This window comes from Phyllosticta citriasiana, assembly GCF_038021145.1.
Source record: "Phyllosticta citriasiana strain CBS 120426 chromosome Unknown IWZ02scaffold_4, whole genome shotgun sequence".
In the NCBI taxonomy this organism is placed as follows: domain Eukaryota; kingdom Fungi; phylum Ascomycota; class Dothideomycetes; order Botryosphaeriales; family Phyllostictaceae; genus Phyllosticta; species Phyllosticta citriasiana.
This window is the reverse complement of record NW_027117281.1, coordinates 895,462-909,067: the sequence shown is the minus strand read 5'-3', so window position 1 is coordinate 909,067 and position 13,606 is coordinate 895,462. Positions and strand designations below refer to the sequence as shown.

The window sequence follows — 13,606 nt, the reverse complement described above, 5'->3', positions numbered from 1 at the left end:
ACTGTTCGAAGGCGGATAGCGAGAAATCGAAGCATGAGTGATCAAATGTACCAACGACAGAAGTGCGAGGGGAGAAATAGCTGCAGCAGCAATTTTTTGCTGCTGTCATTCATCATCGCTGCCGCACCTGATAAGGTGTCTGCTTACACGCCGTCCGGGATACACGAGGACATGGAATGATTGGATATCTGGATTGATTGGTAAAATGCTGATGTGTGGGTCATTTGATGGGGATGTACTGTACACGGCAAGAATGATGTGCTGGCGTTGACGACATTGGTATCAGAAGAGAGTAAGGTCGTTGTAGATACATGAGCGAGGCTGAGCCAGTCGCGTGCGTGTGTCCAAGGGTCTCGTATAGGAAGGTGGATCGAGGAGACGGGGGGTAAGACGTAAATCTGCAAAAGGGGGGTGGTGGTGGTGGTGGTGATTGTGGTAGTTTGTGGTAGTGACGGAAAGGGCAGTGGAAGGCGAAGACGATTGGGAGAGAAAAGTACAGGAGGGACATGAAATAACGTGCCTCCCTCATGACAACAGGCATGAGACAGACAGACGACGTGAACCAAAAAAAGACACCCGCTCCGCTGCTCCTTTGAAATGCTGCCGCATGCCGCATCAACGCAGGTATAACAATCGTACGCGTGCAAGACGTAGTAGTAGTCGAAGAACAGGGGGAAAAAAAAGAAAAGAAAAAAAAAAAAAAAAAAAGATAGAACATCAAACAAGAAAAAGACTCCCAAGCTCATGCGTTTGAAACCCGCTTCCTCCACCTCTGTCGCATCCCATGTCGAAACTTCATATGCTCTTGCATGCTACAGATCCCCCCTTTTCTTCATCTCGTCACATCAAATTAAGGTGGCTTCAAACATAAAAATCCCCGAAGGCGTGCGCATTCTCTCCTCCCCTAAATCGCTCCCGAAGTCGTGCTTTTAGATAAAAGACAGGGAAAAAAAAAACCCCCCCCAAGGCTGAAACGACAGTCTGCGATGAATAAGGGGAAAAAGGAGGAAAAAAAAAAAAAAAAAAACCTCTTCCAATAACATTTTAACCCCATCCGCTCGCACCAGCCATAAATGCATCAGGTCCACCAGCGTGCGCCTGGAGCTCGATGCCATCCATCATGGCGGGTCCGCTGACGCCGGGAGTCTCGGGCATGATCTGAGAGTTTTTGCGTCCTTCGCCGATCCCTGTCATGTTTTGGAGCCCGGGAAAATGCGCACTCGGATGGGTTGGCCCTGCCATCTGTGACCACGCTTGGGGATGTGTTTGGGGAGGCTGCGGAGCGCGCGGAGTGGGCGGTTGCGAATGTTGCTGTTGCTGTCCAGGGAGCGTCGGAGTCGCCAAGGGCTGTTGCTGCATTTGCGGGGGCTGAGACATCTGGGAAGGTGGAAGCGCGGGATGATGTTGTGCGGCATGCGGCGGGCCGGGATGAATGTGCTGCTGCTGCTGCTGCTGCTGCTGTGGCGGAACTTGCGGCACCTGGGCCATTTGCGGTATCTGCTGAACTTGCTGGACTTGGGCTAGTTGCTGGACTTGTTGGACCTGGACTTGCGGATGTTGTTGACGGCTGTGTTGCCGCGAGTGCGGAGGGCGCCGTGGCTGCGATTCGTCTGGACAGATCACCGTTTCCGCGTCTGCATCAGCATCTGCGTCGTCGTCGTTGTCTCCATTCATGACCTCAGTGTCGTCAGAGCCTGGCAGTCCATCTCTTGCGTTTGTGGGCGCAGCAAAGCCATTAGGCATGCTAACCACGGGCGGGACCAGCGCAGTGGGTGTGCTCAGCCCAGTGTCCTGTCCCATACTGACATGCTGAACAGTGTTGCGAAGCATGTTGTTGCCGCAAGCGACTGCTGGACTACCGGCTACAGCTATACCTGCGCCCTGCGTCACAGGAGCCGATGCCGGAACAGCGCTGGTGCTCAGACTTCTCTGTGCCGCTAGGCCCACCCCGGTCTTTTTGCTTTCCTTGACCACGATTGTCCACCTTTCAATCAGCTTGTCATAGTCCCATGTCCGGGGGTCGAGACCTTGACCTTGCTTTCCGGCCAGCTCTTTGAATGTCTCCGTGGGCACTTGAAGCGTATTTCCAGGGGTTGTGACGGAGGCTGGAGTTCCGCCGAATCGAGAGCTCGACGATGACGCCATACCCATGTTGATCCAACGATTATTCCTCAGGATTTCGATTTCTTTCCTCGCATTTGCCAAGCTATTTTCCGACTCTCTTCTCGCCTCGTCGGCACGGGTATATGATCGCAAAATTTCCAGAGCCCACGTTTCTTGCCTCTGTTTCTCGGGCATTGTTTTCCAATGGTTAAAGGCTTCTTGCAAATGCGCAAAGAGACGTCCCGGTTCAGGTTCAATGCCTCCAAGCGGGGGTGTCGGTAGCGGGGAGGAGGCGGAAGCCGATGGTGTGGAAGCTGAAAACGTTGCAGTGTTGCCGTAGAGTTGAAGATGCCGTTGCCGCTGCATCAAACGGTCGCGGACATTCCTTTGCAGTGCTTCAAACTGCTTCTGCCCAGGCGGAGTAATGGACCAAGACTCGGTGGTTGGAAAAGGACTCGGGGCGAAGAGTGTGGCCGGGGCTGGTAGGATGTGCAGACACAAAGACGGGAAGCTCAAGGTGAAGGGATCGAAGTCAAACAAGTTTAGCCCAGAAGACCGTACGCTGGCAAGTGTCAGTACCGGCACCAATGGCTCTCCAAGCAATGTTTTGGCAGCACTTAGAGAGCGATCCAAAGGCAACAGACCTAGCTTCCCTCACGCTTCCAAGGACCTCCTTCAGTGCCAATTCAGCCGCCTTTCCGTGCTCAAGCTCTTCAGCTAGCACCTGTCTGCTCTCGAAGCCCCGTTTTTGCTGCTCATGCCTCGACTTTCCCGCTTCTCCAGACAGACTTGCCCTCGGGGGCAGATTGTTGATGACGCCGGTACTGTGCCAATTAGGCTGGTTGAACTGAAACCGCGACTTGGCTTGGGGTGGAAGATTCAAGGCCGGACTTTGCATGACGGACGGGCTCGAGCTGTCGCCCGACACAGCGGTGACGGCGTGGTTTACCGGCTGGGGCTGTTGCTGAGCCGCTTGTTGCTGGCTTGGCTGCTGCGGCGGCGGCTGCTGCTGCTGGGGCTGTGAAGCGCTCGACGATGCGGGAGTCAGGCTTCCCTCCTTTCTAGGCTGAGAGCTGCGAGCGTGTCGCCGTGTTATGCCACCACGGATTTTCCGTATCTCATCCACGTTGTGTATGCCGTCCGGGGCCTTTGGGTTCTTCGACTTGATGTAGAGGTCGAGGTGGCGTCCGAGCGACGACGAGGTAAAGGCCTGGTGGCAGAAGGGGCAGTTCTTGTCTTTTGGGGCCTTTGTGGCTGGGATCGCGTCGGAATTTGGCGCAGAGTCGTCGGGCATGTTGGCAAGGCGGCGTCGAGAATGGGATGGTGTGTACCTAGGCGGCCAGCACAGCAGCGGCCGCTGAGCAGTGCGGAGGGCGTCGGTCGAGGGTCCGTCGATGGTGGAGCAGTCGTGGTGGGAAGGATTGGGACGGAGCAGGACGATCGAAGACTGGGGGGCCGCGGAGTGATGCCCTCACTGTTCAGCAGCATATCATGGCATGGCGCGAGGTGGGAGGAGCATGGTGGTGGAGCGGATGCATTTTATCTCGAGGAGACAGACAGACAGACTCCTGACCAAGTCTGTGCTGCGGCTTTCCCGTCGGAGCGACCAGGATCTGCTCGCTCTGCGATTCCCGCCCTGCCCGCCAACCGCACAAAGATCCAAGCATCCCGAGACAGCTTCTTCATCGTCCTGTCTTGGTTCACATCCAATGGCTCCAACTACATGTATCCGCCTCCACGACGGCTAGCGCCAATCCGGCAAAGTTGGAAACTTTTCTGGTAACAGAACAGCGGCATTGATCGAACGGCTTGTTGTTTGAAATCAGGAAATTAGCCAACCCTACAGTTTTGTAGTCTCTAGTGCCAACCCAGTCACTATCAGCGAATACGCCATCCTGTCCCCCCCCCCCCCCACCCCCCCCCCATCTCTACCAACACTTGAATCGAAAAGCTAATAGTCGAGGCGGCTGCATAAGTTTTGTTGTGGCTCATCACGAAACAAGGAACAGCCAGCTCGCTCAAGACCACCATCCTGACCACCTGCTGGAAGGTCCCGCCAGAGCCATCTCACACCTCTTCCTCGATGCCCTCCATGACTTCAAAGCCGTGTCGAGGACCCATGGCTCTTTCTCCAGGGCTCAAGCTCTCGGCAGACGCCATGTCCTTGAACTTGGCGTCTTGCTCCTTCAGACAGTTCAAGGCATCGATCAGCTTGACTCTGTCCCTCTGCAGCTCCCTTCGGCGCTGCTCGCGTGCCGGATCTTCGGCCAGGAGCATCATGCACCGCTCAGCGTCTCTACAGAAAAAGCCAGTCAACACATCTCTGAGGCCGCCTTCGCCAAGGTTCTCGAATCCCTCAAACAGCTCCGCCGAGAGACTCTGGCAGATGTGATCAATGAACCTCATCGAGGCAATCGTGTAGTAGGCGCGGACCTTGGACATGGCCTCGACTTCCCTGGCGTAGGGGTCGTTACCAAGTCTTTCTGTCATTTTTTCCTTTTCACTGTTTATCTTCCTCTGGCGCTCAGTATGGCTTGGAACAGGTTTGCCCATGCATGCCGCCTCGTCCTCGAGCATTGCGTGCGCGCGAGTGTTGAATCGCGCCATCTTGAAAGTCTCAAGCTCTCTCTTTTGGTTCATCAGGAGAGCTTCTTCATTTTCAGTCATAGGTTTCAAGCGCTCAAGTCGAAGCGTGCGGGGCACAACTTCCGCCCGCTGTTGATGGATCGCCACGCTGAGAAACGTGTGCGCCTCCTTGCAGGCTTCCCTAGCCAACTCGGTGGTCCTCCATGCCCTGAAGGCAAAGTTGGTAGCCTCTTGGAGAAGATTCTTCAAGGCTTCCTCAACGCCGTCGATAAAGGCCTTGGTAGGCGTGTCCCAATGGGTCAGCGCCTTCCTCCTCAAATGGTTGACAGCTTTCGGGTCGATCTCTCCGGGAATGTCTGAAGCCGTGTGATCGTCGAGTTCCATGCGGATCTGATCAAGGTTGATTCTCATGGTCAACTGGCTGGATGATGACGGTAATGCTCGAGTTGTACCGTTGGACATCTTCTGTCGCTTGACCGGGCTGCTCCTTGGGGCTGTTTCTTCTTCTCCATCAGTGTTGGCGAGGTCAATGACCTCTTGGTTTGGCCTTCGTTTGCCACCTCCCCTAGAGGGCGAGAAAACAGAGCTTCCCCTGGCCTGAGGCGGCGTGGGCTGCGGAGTTGCAACACCATCAGACGCTGTCTTCAAAAGCAATGTCGGCCTCTGCGTCTTGATGCCCTCCGTGAATGCGGTGCGTAGAACCTTCCAACGGATGCGAAAGTGATTCTCTGGATAGTCGCCCTTGATTTGAGCCGAGATCTTCTCCGTAAAAGCATTGATGGTGTTGTACACTATACGCTGGGCATCCGAAGCTGAAGGTGGCTCTGGAAGATGGGCCAACTCCTCGTCGATTTTGGAGAGATGGTGCTCCACCCTTTCGTGGATACTAGGCAAGCTTTCCAAGATCTGTTTGGCAAGCATAGTCGACAACCTTTCCTGGAGCTTTTCGGTACCGAATCTCTCCTGAAATGGGGCGAAGTCGGACTTCCATGGCTCCTTTTCCTCGAAAAATGACCTTTCACGGAGTCTTGCCGTCGTATGGTCCATTTCACGACCGATGTCTGCCTGCGAAGGGTTCTTCACTACGTGGAATCCATGACCACAGGCGAACAATTTGCCGTCCAGGATATTGCGCCATCGAGCCAAAGGATCTCCGTCGGGCAAGCGATCCGGCTTTGTAAGAATTCCGAGAGTGCGATGCTTAGCATTGGCCTTTGGTGAGTAAACCAGGCCCATGGCCTTCGAATTCTGGATGTCTCCCTCCATTGCGCAACACAGCAAGACCGTGGCATTGTCTGTCGCCACGTACTTGTGGACCAGGGCCTCTACCATGGACGTTAGGTAGGGATTGTCGCTTTCGGCTTGGGCAATGACGCCTGGAAGATCGTAGAAGGACAGGTTGGGCAATCCAGGAGCGGAAATGTCAAGGCAGACGAGATTTGGCGAGAACTCTGTCTGGATTTCCTCGCTGGGTAAGATGTCGGTCCTCGCGTATTCCGCCGGATTCGATCGAGGGTTGAGAATTGCCAGCTGGGCTCGACGGATGACCTCTCGCAAATCACTCTTGTTGAAGACAGTCTTGAAGCGCATCGTGGTCGTTTCATCAGGATGCCATGGGTAGAATGGCAGAGAGCCATCTCCAGGCTGAAGCGGAGTGCAGTCGTAGGCGAATTCGTGCCGAATGGACACATCGCAACGCCATTGAGCATTGGGCTCTTGCTTGTCCGTAAGCGTGATCTGCATAGGACATCGCGTGCAGGTGCCGCTGCTGCGTGGCACCTGAATCCCAGAAATGGCATTGATGACTGAGCTTTTGCCGGCACTTTGGTCGCCAACAACGACAATCTTGGGGGTGTTGCCGGCGACGTGGTTGATTCCGAGCGTTTCAATGTAAGTGATTGTCTCAACCAGCTCCTTGATGTATTTGCCGACATTTTCGAGAGGCTGGGTCTCAACTGCGGCCATGGCGTTGAGTGTGTCTGGCATGGCGGTGGCTGTTTGGAGAGGTAAGCTTTGGTTGTGAACTGCTTGCTGGTTGAGTACGAAATGCTCTTACCGGACCTGCGTGGGGTGGCTAGCTGGTCGTTGAGAGTTTCTTGCTTGACTCTGGTGACCAGTGACTCGGACCTTGTGGCATGCACGGCTCCGGTGGAAGTGATGTCATTCACGGCAGCAGTCTCTGTCACTTCAACACTTGGTCTTTGTGGTGACTGACGGACGAGACGGCTGCCTCCGGCGCTGGTAGAATCCCTGCGGCCAGGCATTGATGGTGAAGTCAAACGATGCGAGTAACAAAATGGCAGACAGGGCGTGAAGTAGTTGAAGACGAAGGGTGAAAAGAAGTGATTGGGGTTGGAGAGGTGGGAGGGTGATGGGCCAGCGACATGCGCTTTTAAATCAAGTGCGAGCTAGGACTGTCGGCGGGGCAGCAGCTGCAGTTGTTTGTTGAAAGCTGTGGAAGGGGATGATGATGTTGGGGACGGCGCAGAGCAAAGACAGAAGCTTACGGCGCGCTGGCAACGAGCAGATGACGCGCAATGAGAAGAGGCATTTCAGCGTAGCTAGAAGACGAAAAGACGGCATGAATCAAGCATGTGGATGCGCCATGAGCGATGCATGGCCCAACAAAGACGGCTGGGTTTGCCTACAGAGGTCAGCGGAGGCGCTGGAAAGATCAAAATGCCGACCCGATGACGGGGAGTCACAGAGCATCGTGAAGATACGGATGGAGTCTGGACACAGACACAGGTCTTTGAGTTTTCCACGGCAAGGGGTCCCTGCAAGATATGCAAGCACTGTGACATTCAGAAGTGGATTCCGTCATGGCCGTAAGGTTGGAGGCTTCGCTTACGGCTGGTTGTGGTGTTTGGCAGCGTCCTCCACCAAGATTCCCCAATTCCATGTGTTTTCCCACAACCTCTTCACGACGCTTTGGAGCGTTAATCTAACGCCACCTGCTTTCCAGAACGCACAGCGTTCCGCATGCTCCCGTCGCGGTCGCGTGATGAGCTAGGCCCACGGCTCTGCGTGTACTGATGCGCCTTCTCTCGACTCTCTGGGTGTGAGCCAGAGCAAGGTCGCAGGGTTTCCAGACACGGTCCAAGCCAACAGCGCAGTCTGTTCTGTAGCGGTCAACAATGCCATCTAGGCGGAATGCTCAGGCGATGCGTGGTTGATGGAGGTGGTTGTCAGGTCCAGTCGTGCGGCAGTGACGCCGACCCTGACCGCCTTCCAAGGGACCGCGTCGCGTACCACCACGGCAGCACTCCTTGCGCCGCTGCCCAGCCCGCCGTCACTCGGGAAAGCTGTCCTCAATCTCTTCAATGCCAAAACTCCTTCTCGATTCCTGAACATGAGCCTCCAAGTCCCTTTCAGAGCAAAGATGCCCGGCCACGCTCCCTCCACCAAAGCTGTCATTCTGGTGCGCCGAGCTCCACTGTTTTCTGACCACGAACACCTTGCTAACTCTCAATCCAGGTCGGCGGTCCCTCTCGAGGAACACGCTTCAGGCCCTTGTCTCTGGACGTTCCCAAGGTACTTCTTCTCCTAGCCAAAATCTGCGCCGCCAATGCTGACCTCGGCAGCCTCTCTTCGACGTCGCCGGTCACCCCATCATCGAACACTGCTTCCGCGCAATCACAAAGGTCCCAGACATCAAGGAGGTCTTTATCGTTGGCTACTACGACGAGTCCGTCTTCCGCGACTTCATCAAGGAATCCGCCAACAAGTTTCCCAACATCAAGCTCCAGTATCTGCGCGAGTACCAAGCCTTGGGCACCGCAGGCGGTCTATACCACTTCCGCGATGCGATTCTCAAGGGACACCCCGAGCGCTTCTTCGTCATCAACGCCGACGTGTGCTGCTCGTTCCCGCTCAACGAGATGCTAAAGCTGTTTGAGGAAAAGGACGCCGAGGCCGTCATTCTGGGCACCCGCGTGAGCAACGAGGCCGCCACCAACTTCGGTTGCATAGTTTCGGACACGCACACGAAGCGGGTTCTGCACTACGTCGAGAAGCCCGAGTCCCACATTTCGAACCTCATCAACTGCGGTGTCTACCTCTTCTCCACAGAAGCCATCTTCCCATCGATTCGCTCCGCCATTAAACGCCGCACCGAGCGTCCCCGCCTGCTCTCGTACCCCTCGTCCGAGAACCTCGACTCGTCATTTATGCAAGCCGAAGATGAGGACGAAGGCGAGACACAGGTAATTAGACTGGAGCAGGACATTTTGTCCGACCTGGCTGACAGCCGTCAATTTTTCGTCCTTGAAACCAAGGACTTCTGGCGACAGATCAAGACTGCTGGATCCGCAGTGCCAGCCAACGCCCTATACTTGCAGAAGGCGTGGCAGTCGGGATCGGAGGAGCTTGCGCAGCCATCGGCCAACATCATCCCACCTGTCTTCATCCACCCCACGGCGCAGGTCGACCCCACCGCTAAGCTCGGTCCCAACGTGTCCATCGGACCAAGAGTGCACGTCGGCGCTGGCGTACGCATCAAGGAGTCCATTGTGCTTGAGGACGCTTCCATCAAGCACGATGCTTGCGTGCTGTACACCATCGTGGGTTGGAACAGCAAGGTTGGCGCATGGGCGCGTGTCGAAGGCACCCCGCTGCCGCACACTACGCACAACACGAGCATCGTCAAGAATGGCGTCAAGGTGCAGAGCATCACAATTCTTAGCAAGGAATGTGCCGTCGGAGATGAAGTCCGCGTGCAGAACTGCGTGTGTCTGCCAAACAAGGAGTTGAAGAAGGTATGCCACTCTCTGCCCCATTCAATTCATGTGCCATATTTACTGATTACTACCCTAGGACGTAGCCAACGAAGTCATTATGTGAGGAGGAAAGGCTGATACACATTTCAGCATGCATCTCTCCATCGAGGCTAAACGAGATGGGGAACGGGGAGAAAATTCTCATGCCAAAAGCACATACACCACTTCGACTGTCTATGCGTAGTATCCTACGCACCATGGCGGTGTTGAAGGAACCCCTTAGTCATTATACCATTGAATCACCCGTTAATATCATTGCTTATTGCGCCTTTTTCTCGATGACTGCCAGCCATTTCTGAGACGTGCATCCTGGCTTCTTCCGACAAAAGAAGGGAAATGATCGTCTGAATCTACACCTGTCCGTCAATATAATAATACCTTACTGCGCCCTTTTCTCCGTGGCGGCCCACAAGGGAAATAATGTGCATCTTCTTCACCTGCCTGCCACCAGAGTCGCCGATTTGACAAGGCTGCCGTCTGACACAACACATTCACCACACATCCACCACCGACCTCCCTCCTCAACCCTGAAAAAGGCATCTACCATTCGTACTCGGAAGAGACACACACACACACTCTCTCTCTCTCTCTCTCTCCTAAGGTATCCACCTTCTGCTTCCCTTGTGACGTCAAGACCAGCCGTCTCACGCGACAAGAGATGAAGAGATACGAGCCACGGAGGTTGATTCGGTTGACTACGCGATCATAGGGGAGTCTGTGTGGACTGACGAGGGTTCGGATGATTGAAGTGCGTGTTTGTATTGTTGATGTCATGTGATGTGGAGGTGTTGGGGTGTGGATTCAACGACATGTTTCAGGGGAAGGTCATGTTGGGTCTGGGGATGTGAGTCCAGATACTGTCATTCTGTCTGTCATTCTGTCTGTCATTCTGTCTGTCATTCTGTCTGTCTGTCATTCTACATGTCTGTCTCTCTGTCTCTCTCCTCCCATATCCCACAGTCTCACACGCACATGGAGAACAGGGGCCGAGATCAGGCAGGCAGGCAGGCAGGCAGGCAGGCAGGGAGAAAGCGAAAAGGACAAGGAAAAGAAGCTGAACAGAACAACACACCCACATGGCGTCCCTCACAGCAGTGCCAGGGGAGAGAGATGCTGGGGGACGCGGGAACCAGACCGACAAACGAACGACCATGACGTGACGGACGGCGAGAAGAGACACAAGAACAAGACTATGCATACATGCATGCGTGAAGAAAATAGCCATTGTATGCAATCACCTGGATCCGCAAGATGGATAGATACCTGCTGGCTGCCTTGCCTAGGTGTCAAGGCAGACACGTGGGAGTGGTGAGGGCCATTGGTGGTGGTGGCTGGTTGGCTGGCTGCAGCACAGCGAATAGGGGCGAGCGAGCTGATGGGTAGTGGTGGTACCGTATCCATCTGACGAAATGGGGGAGCACGGCGGCAATGGCAGCTGGCTGGCTGGCTGGCTGACAATCCCAAGTCACAAGATATGGAAGACAGGAAGGAGGTCAACGACAGTGATGATGAGGGACGGCAAAAATCAGTAGGGAGCGGGCAAAACGTGCAAGCCAGCAAGCAAGAGCGCGTGATCACATCGAATGTAAATTGGCTGCCCCCCTTCCCCCCCCCCCCCCCCCCCCCCCCCCCCCCCCCCCCCCCCCCCCCCCCCCCCCCCCCCCCCCCCCCCCCCCCCCCCCCCCCCCCCCCCCCCAAAAAAAAGGAGTGCGTGCGGCAGGGCAGGGCTCATAGCTGGACGTGATTGATGGCTGAGACAACGGCCGATTTAGATCACGGCGGCGGCGAATCAATGGTCGTGAGGGAGCTGGACGGATGGATGGAAAGTCGCGGATAGCGAGTGGACTGGGCTGTCGTTATCGACAACGACGACAATATTGATGACGATGTAGGAAAAAAGCATCACGTCCCCATGTCCTCATTCGTTCGGCGCCATGCGGTGCGGCGCGGCTCTGGGCCATGTGGTTGTCCGTCCGTCGAATTGTCTGACCGTTCGTTCTGCCCTACGGCAGGCTGCGCCACAAGAAGGTGTTCTCTTGACTCGAGGCGCATGTCCTCGTGATGCGAGGATATGAGCAGAATCGAGGGCGCGCGGGCCTGCTGGCTATCCGGGCCTTGATCTTTTTCTCTGGCTGGGCGCAGCAACAGAGCGAATGGTGATTTGAGAATTGGGGAAATACAACGACTCGGAGAGATGAGCGCGGATCAGGGAGATCCAAGTCAAAGGGACTTTTGGAAGGGGGTATCGGAGAGGGGTCAGGGAGCGCGGAGATGGGGGGGGGGAGACAGGTGAGCACGGGCCATGGGAGCTAGGAGCCATGTGCCTGCTTGCGGGCGAGTCGTTGCAGGCTCTACATGGCTGTTTGAAATGGTTGTGTCGTACGATGTTTGAATGACGGGCATATAGCAATGAAGAAGGAAGATTGCTGGAGGCTAGGCGATGCTGCAGGGTTGGACAAGGGAGGCCGGAGCCGTGGTGTTGAAGAGAGGCGGCTACGGACGTACAATGGTGTAGAGAAGAGACGGGTTCCATTCTCGGCAAACATGGTTGATCGAATCGGGCAAGGAAGCAGGTCGAATCGCTCGAGTGGGCAAGTTGAAGCGGGCGCGTGAGGGGACTCCTCCACGGTTTGGGAGGCGGGAGGTTGGACACGGTGGTGGGATTGAGCGAGAGGGCGCGAGTCGAAGCAGAATCAGGCTGAAGTTCGGTCGACGGGCGGGGACGGCGCGAGTTCCGGTCCGTCCGGCACTTGCTGACTCGGGAAACCAGAGCTGCTAGCCAGGGGCGGCGAGGGGCGAGGCGGGCAGCGGGCAGCGGGCAGCGGAAAATCCAAGGAGAGAAAAAGTCAAAAAACCAAAAACCAAAAAATAAAAAATAAAATAAAGTCGGTCGGCACTTGTGCTGCTTGAGACGAGCAGCCGGTGCTACGGCCATCACAGGGCTGAGGCCGGAAGATCTCTTCGGATTTGAGACTCGACATGTTGACCAACGGGCCGACCGAACGGGAGAGATGCTGAGATTGATCGTAGAGGAGACAGGGAGGGAAACACGATAGGGCTGGTCTCTTGGGCGTGGAAGCGAGCGTTACAAGGCGACCTTGTGGCTGTGCATCCATGGCTTTCCCAAACAGACGAGAGTCTCGGGCGGATGGCCGCAGGGAGTCCTATGCTTCTCATCCATAACCGGCGGACTTTCTTATCCGGCACCCGTCCAGAGAGGCACAGCTTCGGTCGGGTTCCAGCGACAACAAAACTCGGTCAGGACAAGACTCCGTCAGTGCTGGGTGACAGAGCATCTCGGACTTGCCGCTGACCATCAGTAGCCCGGGCCGCGCTTGGCAAACATCTGGGAGCCCACAGTAATCTGTACGCTTCCTGTTCCGGTCTTGTTCCCCTGCCCTGTCCTGCCCTACGGACACGGCCCCATGAAGCCCACTGTATAGACTTTTGTGCCCTGGCCTACCCTGCCCTACTGTGGCGACCTGACAAGGCCCAACCGCCGTGGGGGAGCCAACTGCCGATGATGGCCGGTGATGCAACAACAACGACGACGACGACGACGACGACAAAAAACGACATCAACAAGGTTGTGGGGCTGTGTCGAGTCTGCCGGAGTCGAGGCGGAACAAGTGGCAGCCAGCGCGAGGAAGAGGAGAGGAAGGAAGCCCCAGCTCAAGCCAAGAGAAGCCATGCCGGCCGGCGCCGCCGCCGCCGCCGCCTCCTCCACTGCTCGCCTTCTCGGAACGGCAAGTCCTAATCCGATTTTATACACACCTAGTGGATGCTTCCAGGCTGGCCCCTGGTGGTCCGCCTGCGGGCCATGGGATTGCATCAGGGCGCCAGCGACGGGAGAGAGAATGCAGGGCCGAGGTAAAAAGCGGTGGGATGAGGGCTGAGGTGGACGAAAAGAAAAGAGACAATTGGACAACGGTGTCGAAAAAAAAAGGGAGCTTATTTTTTGGGAAAAAGCAAATGGCCATTAATAATGAATAACGGGCTAGGAGGCAAATGTCGATTGTTTTTCGGGTGCAGTAGTGTATGCAGCATGCTGCAACCATGACGGCAGACACGCAGTACCTGCGGCACGGCGCGACGCGATGGAACATGGGAAGCAAAACAAAAAGAGCTCAGGTGCATCG

General features: G+C 55.7%; 5 protein-coding genes across 5 annotated transcripts; 1 reads left to right on the top strand and 4 right to left on the bottom strand.

Annotated features, from left to right (window-relative positions):
• Nucleotides 1-20: 20 nt before the first annotated feature.
• On the bottom strand, nt 21-895 carry IWZ02DRAFT_205751 (uncharacterized protein). Its single transcript, XM_066762633.1, has one exon. The coding sequence runs from the start codon at nt 744-746 to the stop codon at nt 144-146; it is 603 nt and encodes a 200-aa protein (XP_066624526.1). The 5' UTR covers nt 747-895; the 3' UTR covers nt 21-143.
• A 1,025-nt stretch (nt 896-1,920) lies between these two features.
• On the bottom strand, nt 1,921-3,397 carry IWZ02DRAFT_374225 (uncharacterized protein; the record flags this gene model as incomplete). Its single annotated transcript, XM_066764748.1, has 3 exons — nt 1,921-2,665; nt 2,748-2,950; nt 3,041-3,397. Coding segments are annotated over 3 exons (1,305 nt in total), but the record flags the coding sequence as incomplete, so codon positions are not given.
• Nucleotides 3,398-4,022: 625 nt separating this feature from the next.
• IWZ02DRAFT_205742 (P-loop containing nucleoside triphosphate hydrolase protein) lies at nt 4,023-7,053 on the bottom strand. The gene is made up of 2 exons (XM_066762632.1): nt 6,746-7,053; nt 4,023-6,683 (listed from the first exon to the last, which is right to left on the bottom strand). Exons 1-2 carry the CDS (start codon nt 6,951-6,953, stop codon nt 4,171-4,173), a joined length of 2,721 nt encoding a protein of 906 aa, XP_066624524.1. The 5' UTR covers nt 6,954-7,053; the 3' UTR covers nt 4,023-4,170.
• Nucleotides 7,054-8,041: 988 nt separating this feature from the next.
• On the top strand, nt 8,042-9,531 carry IWZ02DRAFT_468538 (nucleotide-diphospho-sugar transferase; the record flags this gene model as incomplete). Its single annotated transcript, XM_066768638.1, has 4 exons — nt 8,042-8,110; nt 8,167-8,223; nt 8,274-9,446; nt 9,505-9,531. The coding sequence occupies 4 exons, from the start codon at nt 8,042-8,044 to the stop codon at nt 9,529-9,531; spliced, it is 1,326 nt and encodes a 441-aa protein (XP_066624523.1).
• Nucleotides 9,532-10,144: 613 nt separating this feature from the next.
• On the bottom strand, nt 10,145-10,817 carry IWZ02DRAFT_205673 (uncharacterized protein). The gene has a single exon (XM_066762631.1). It carries the CDS (start codon nt 10,690-10,692, stop codon nt 10,282-10,284), a length of 411 nt encoding a protein of 136 aa, XP_066624522.1. The 5' UTR covers nt 10,693-10,817; the 3' UTR covers nt 10,145-10,281.
• Nucleotides 10,818-13,606: the final 2,789 nt, after the last annotated feature.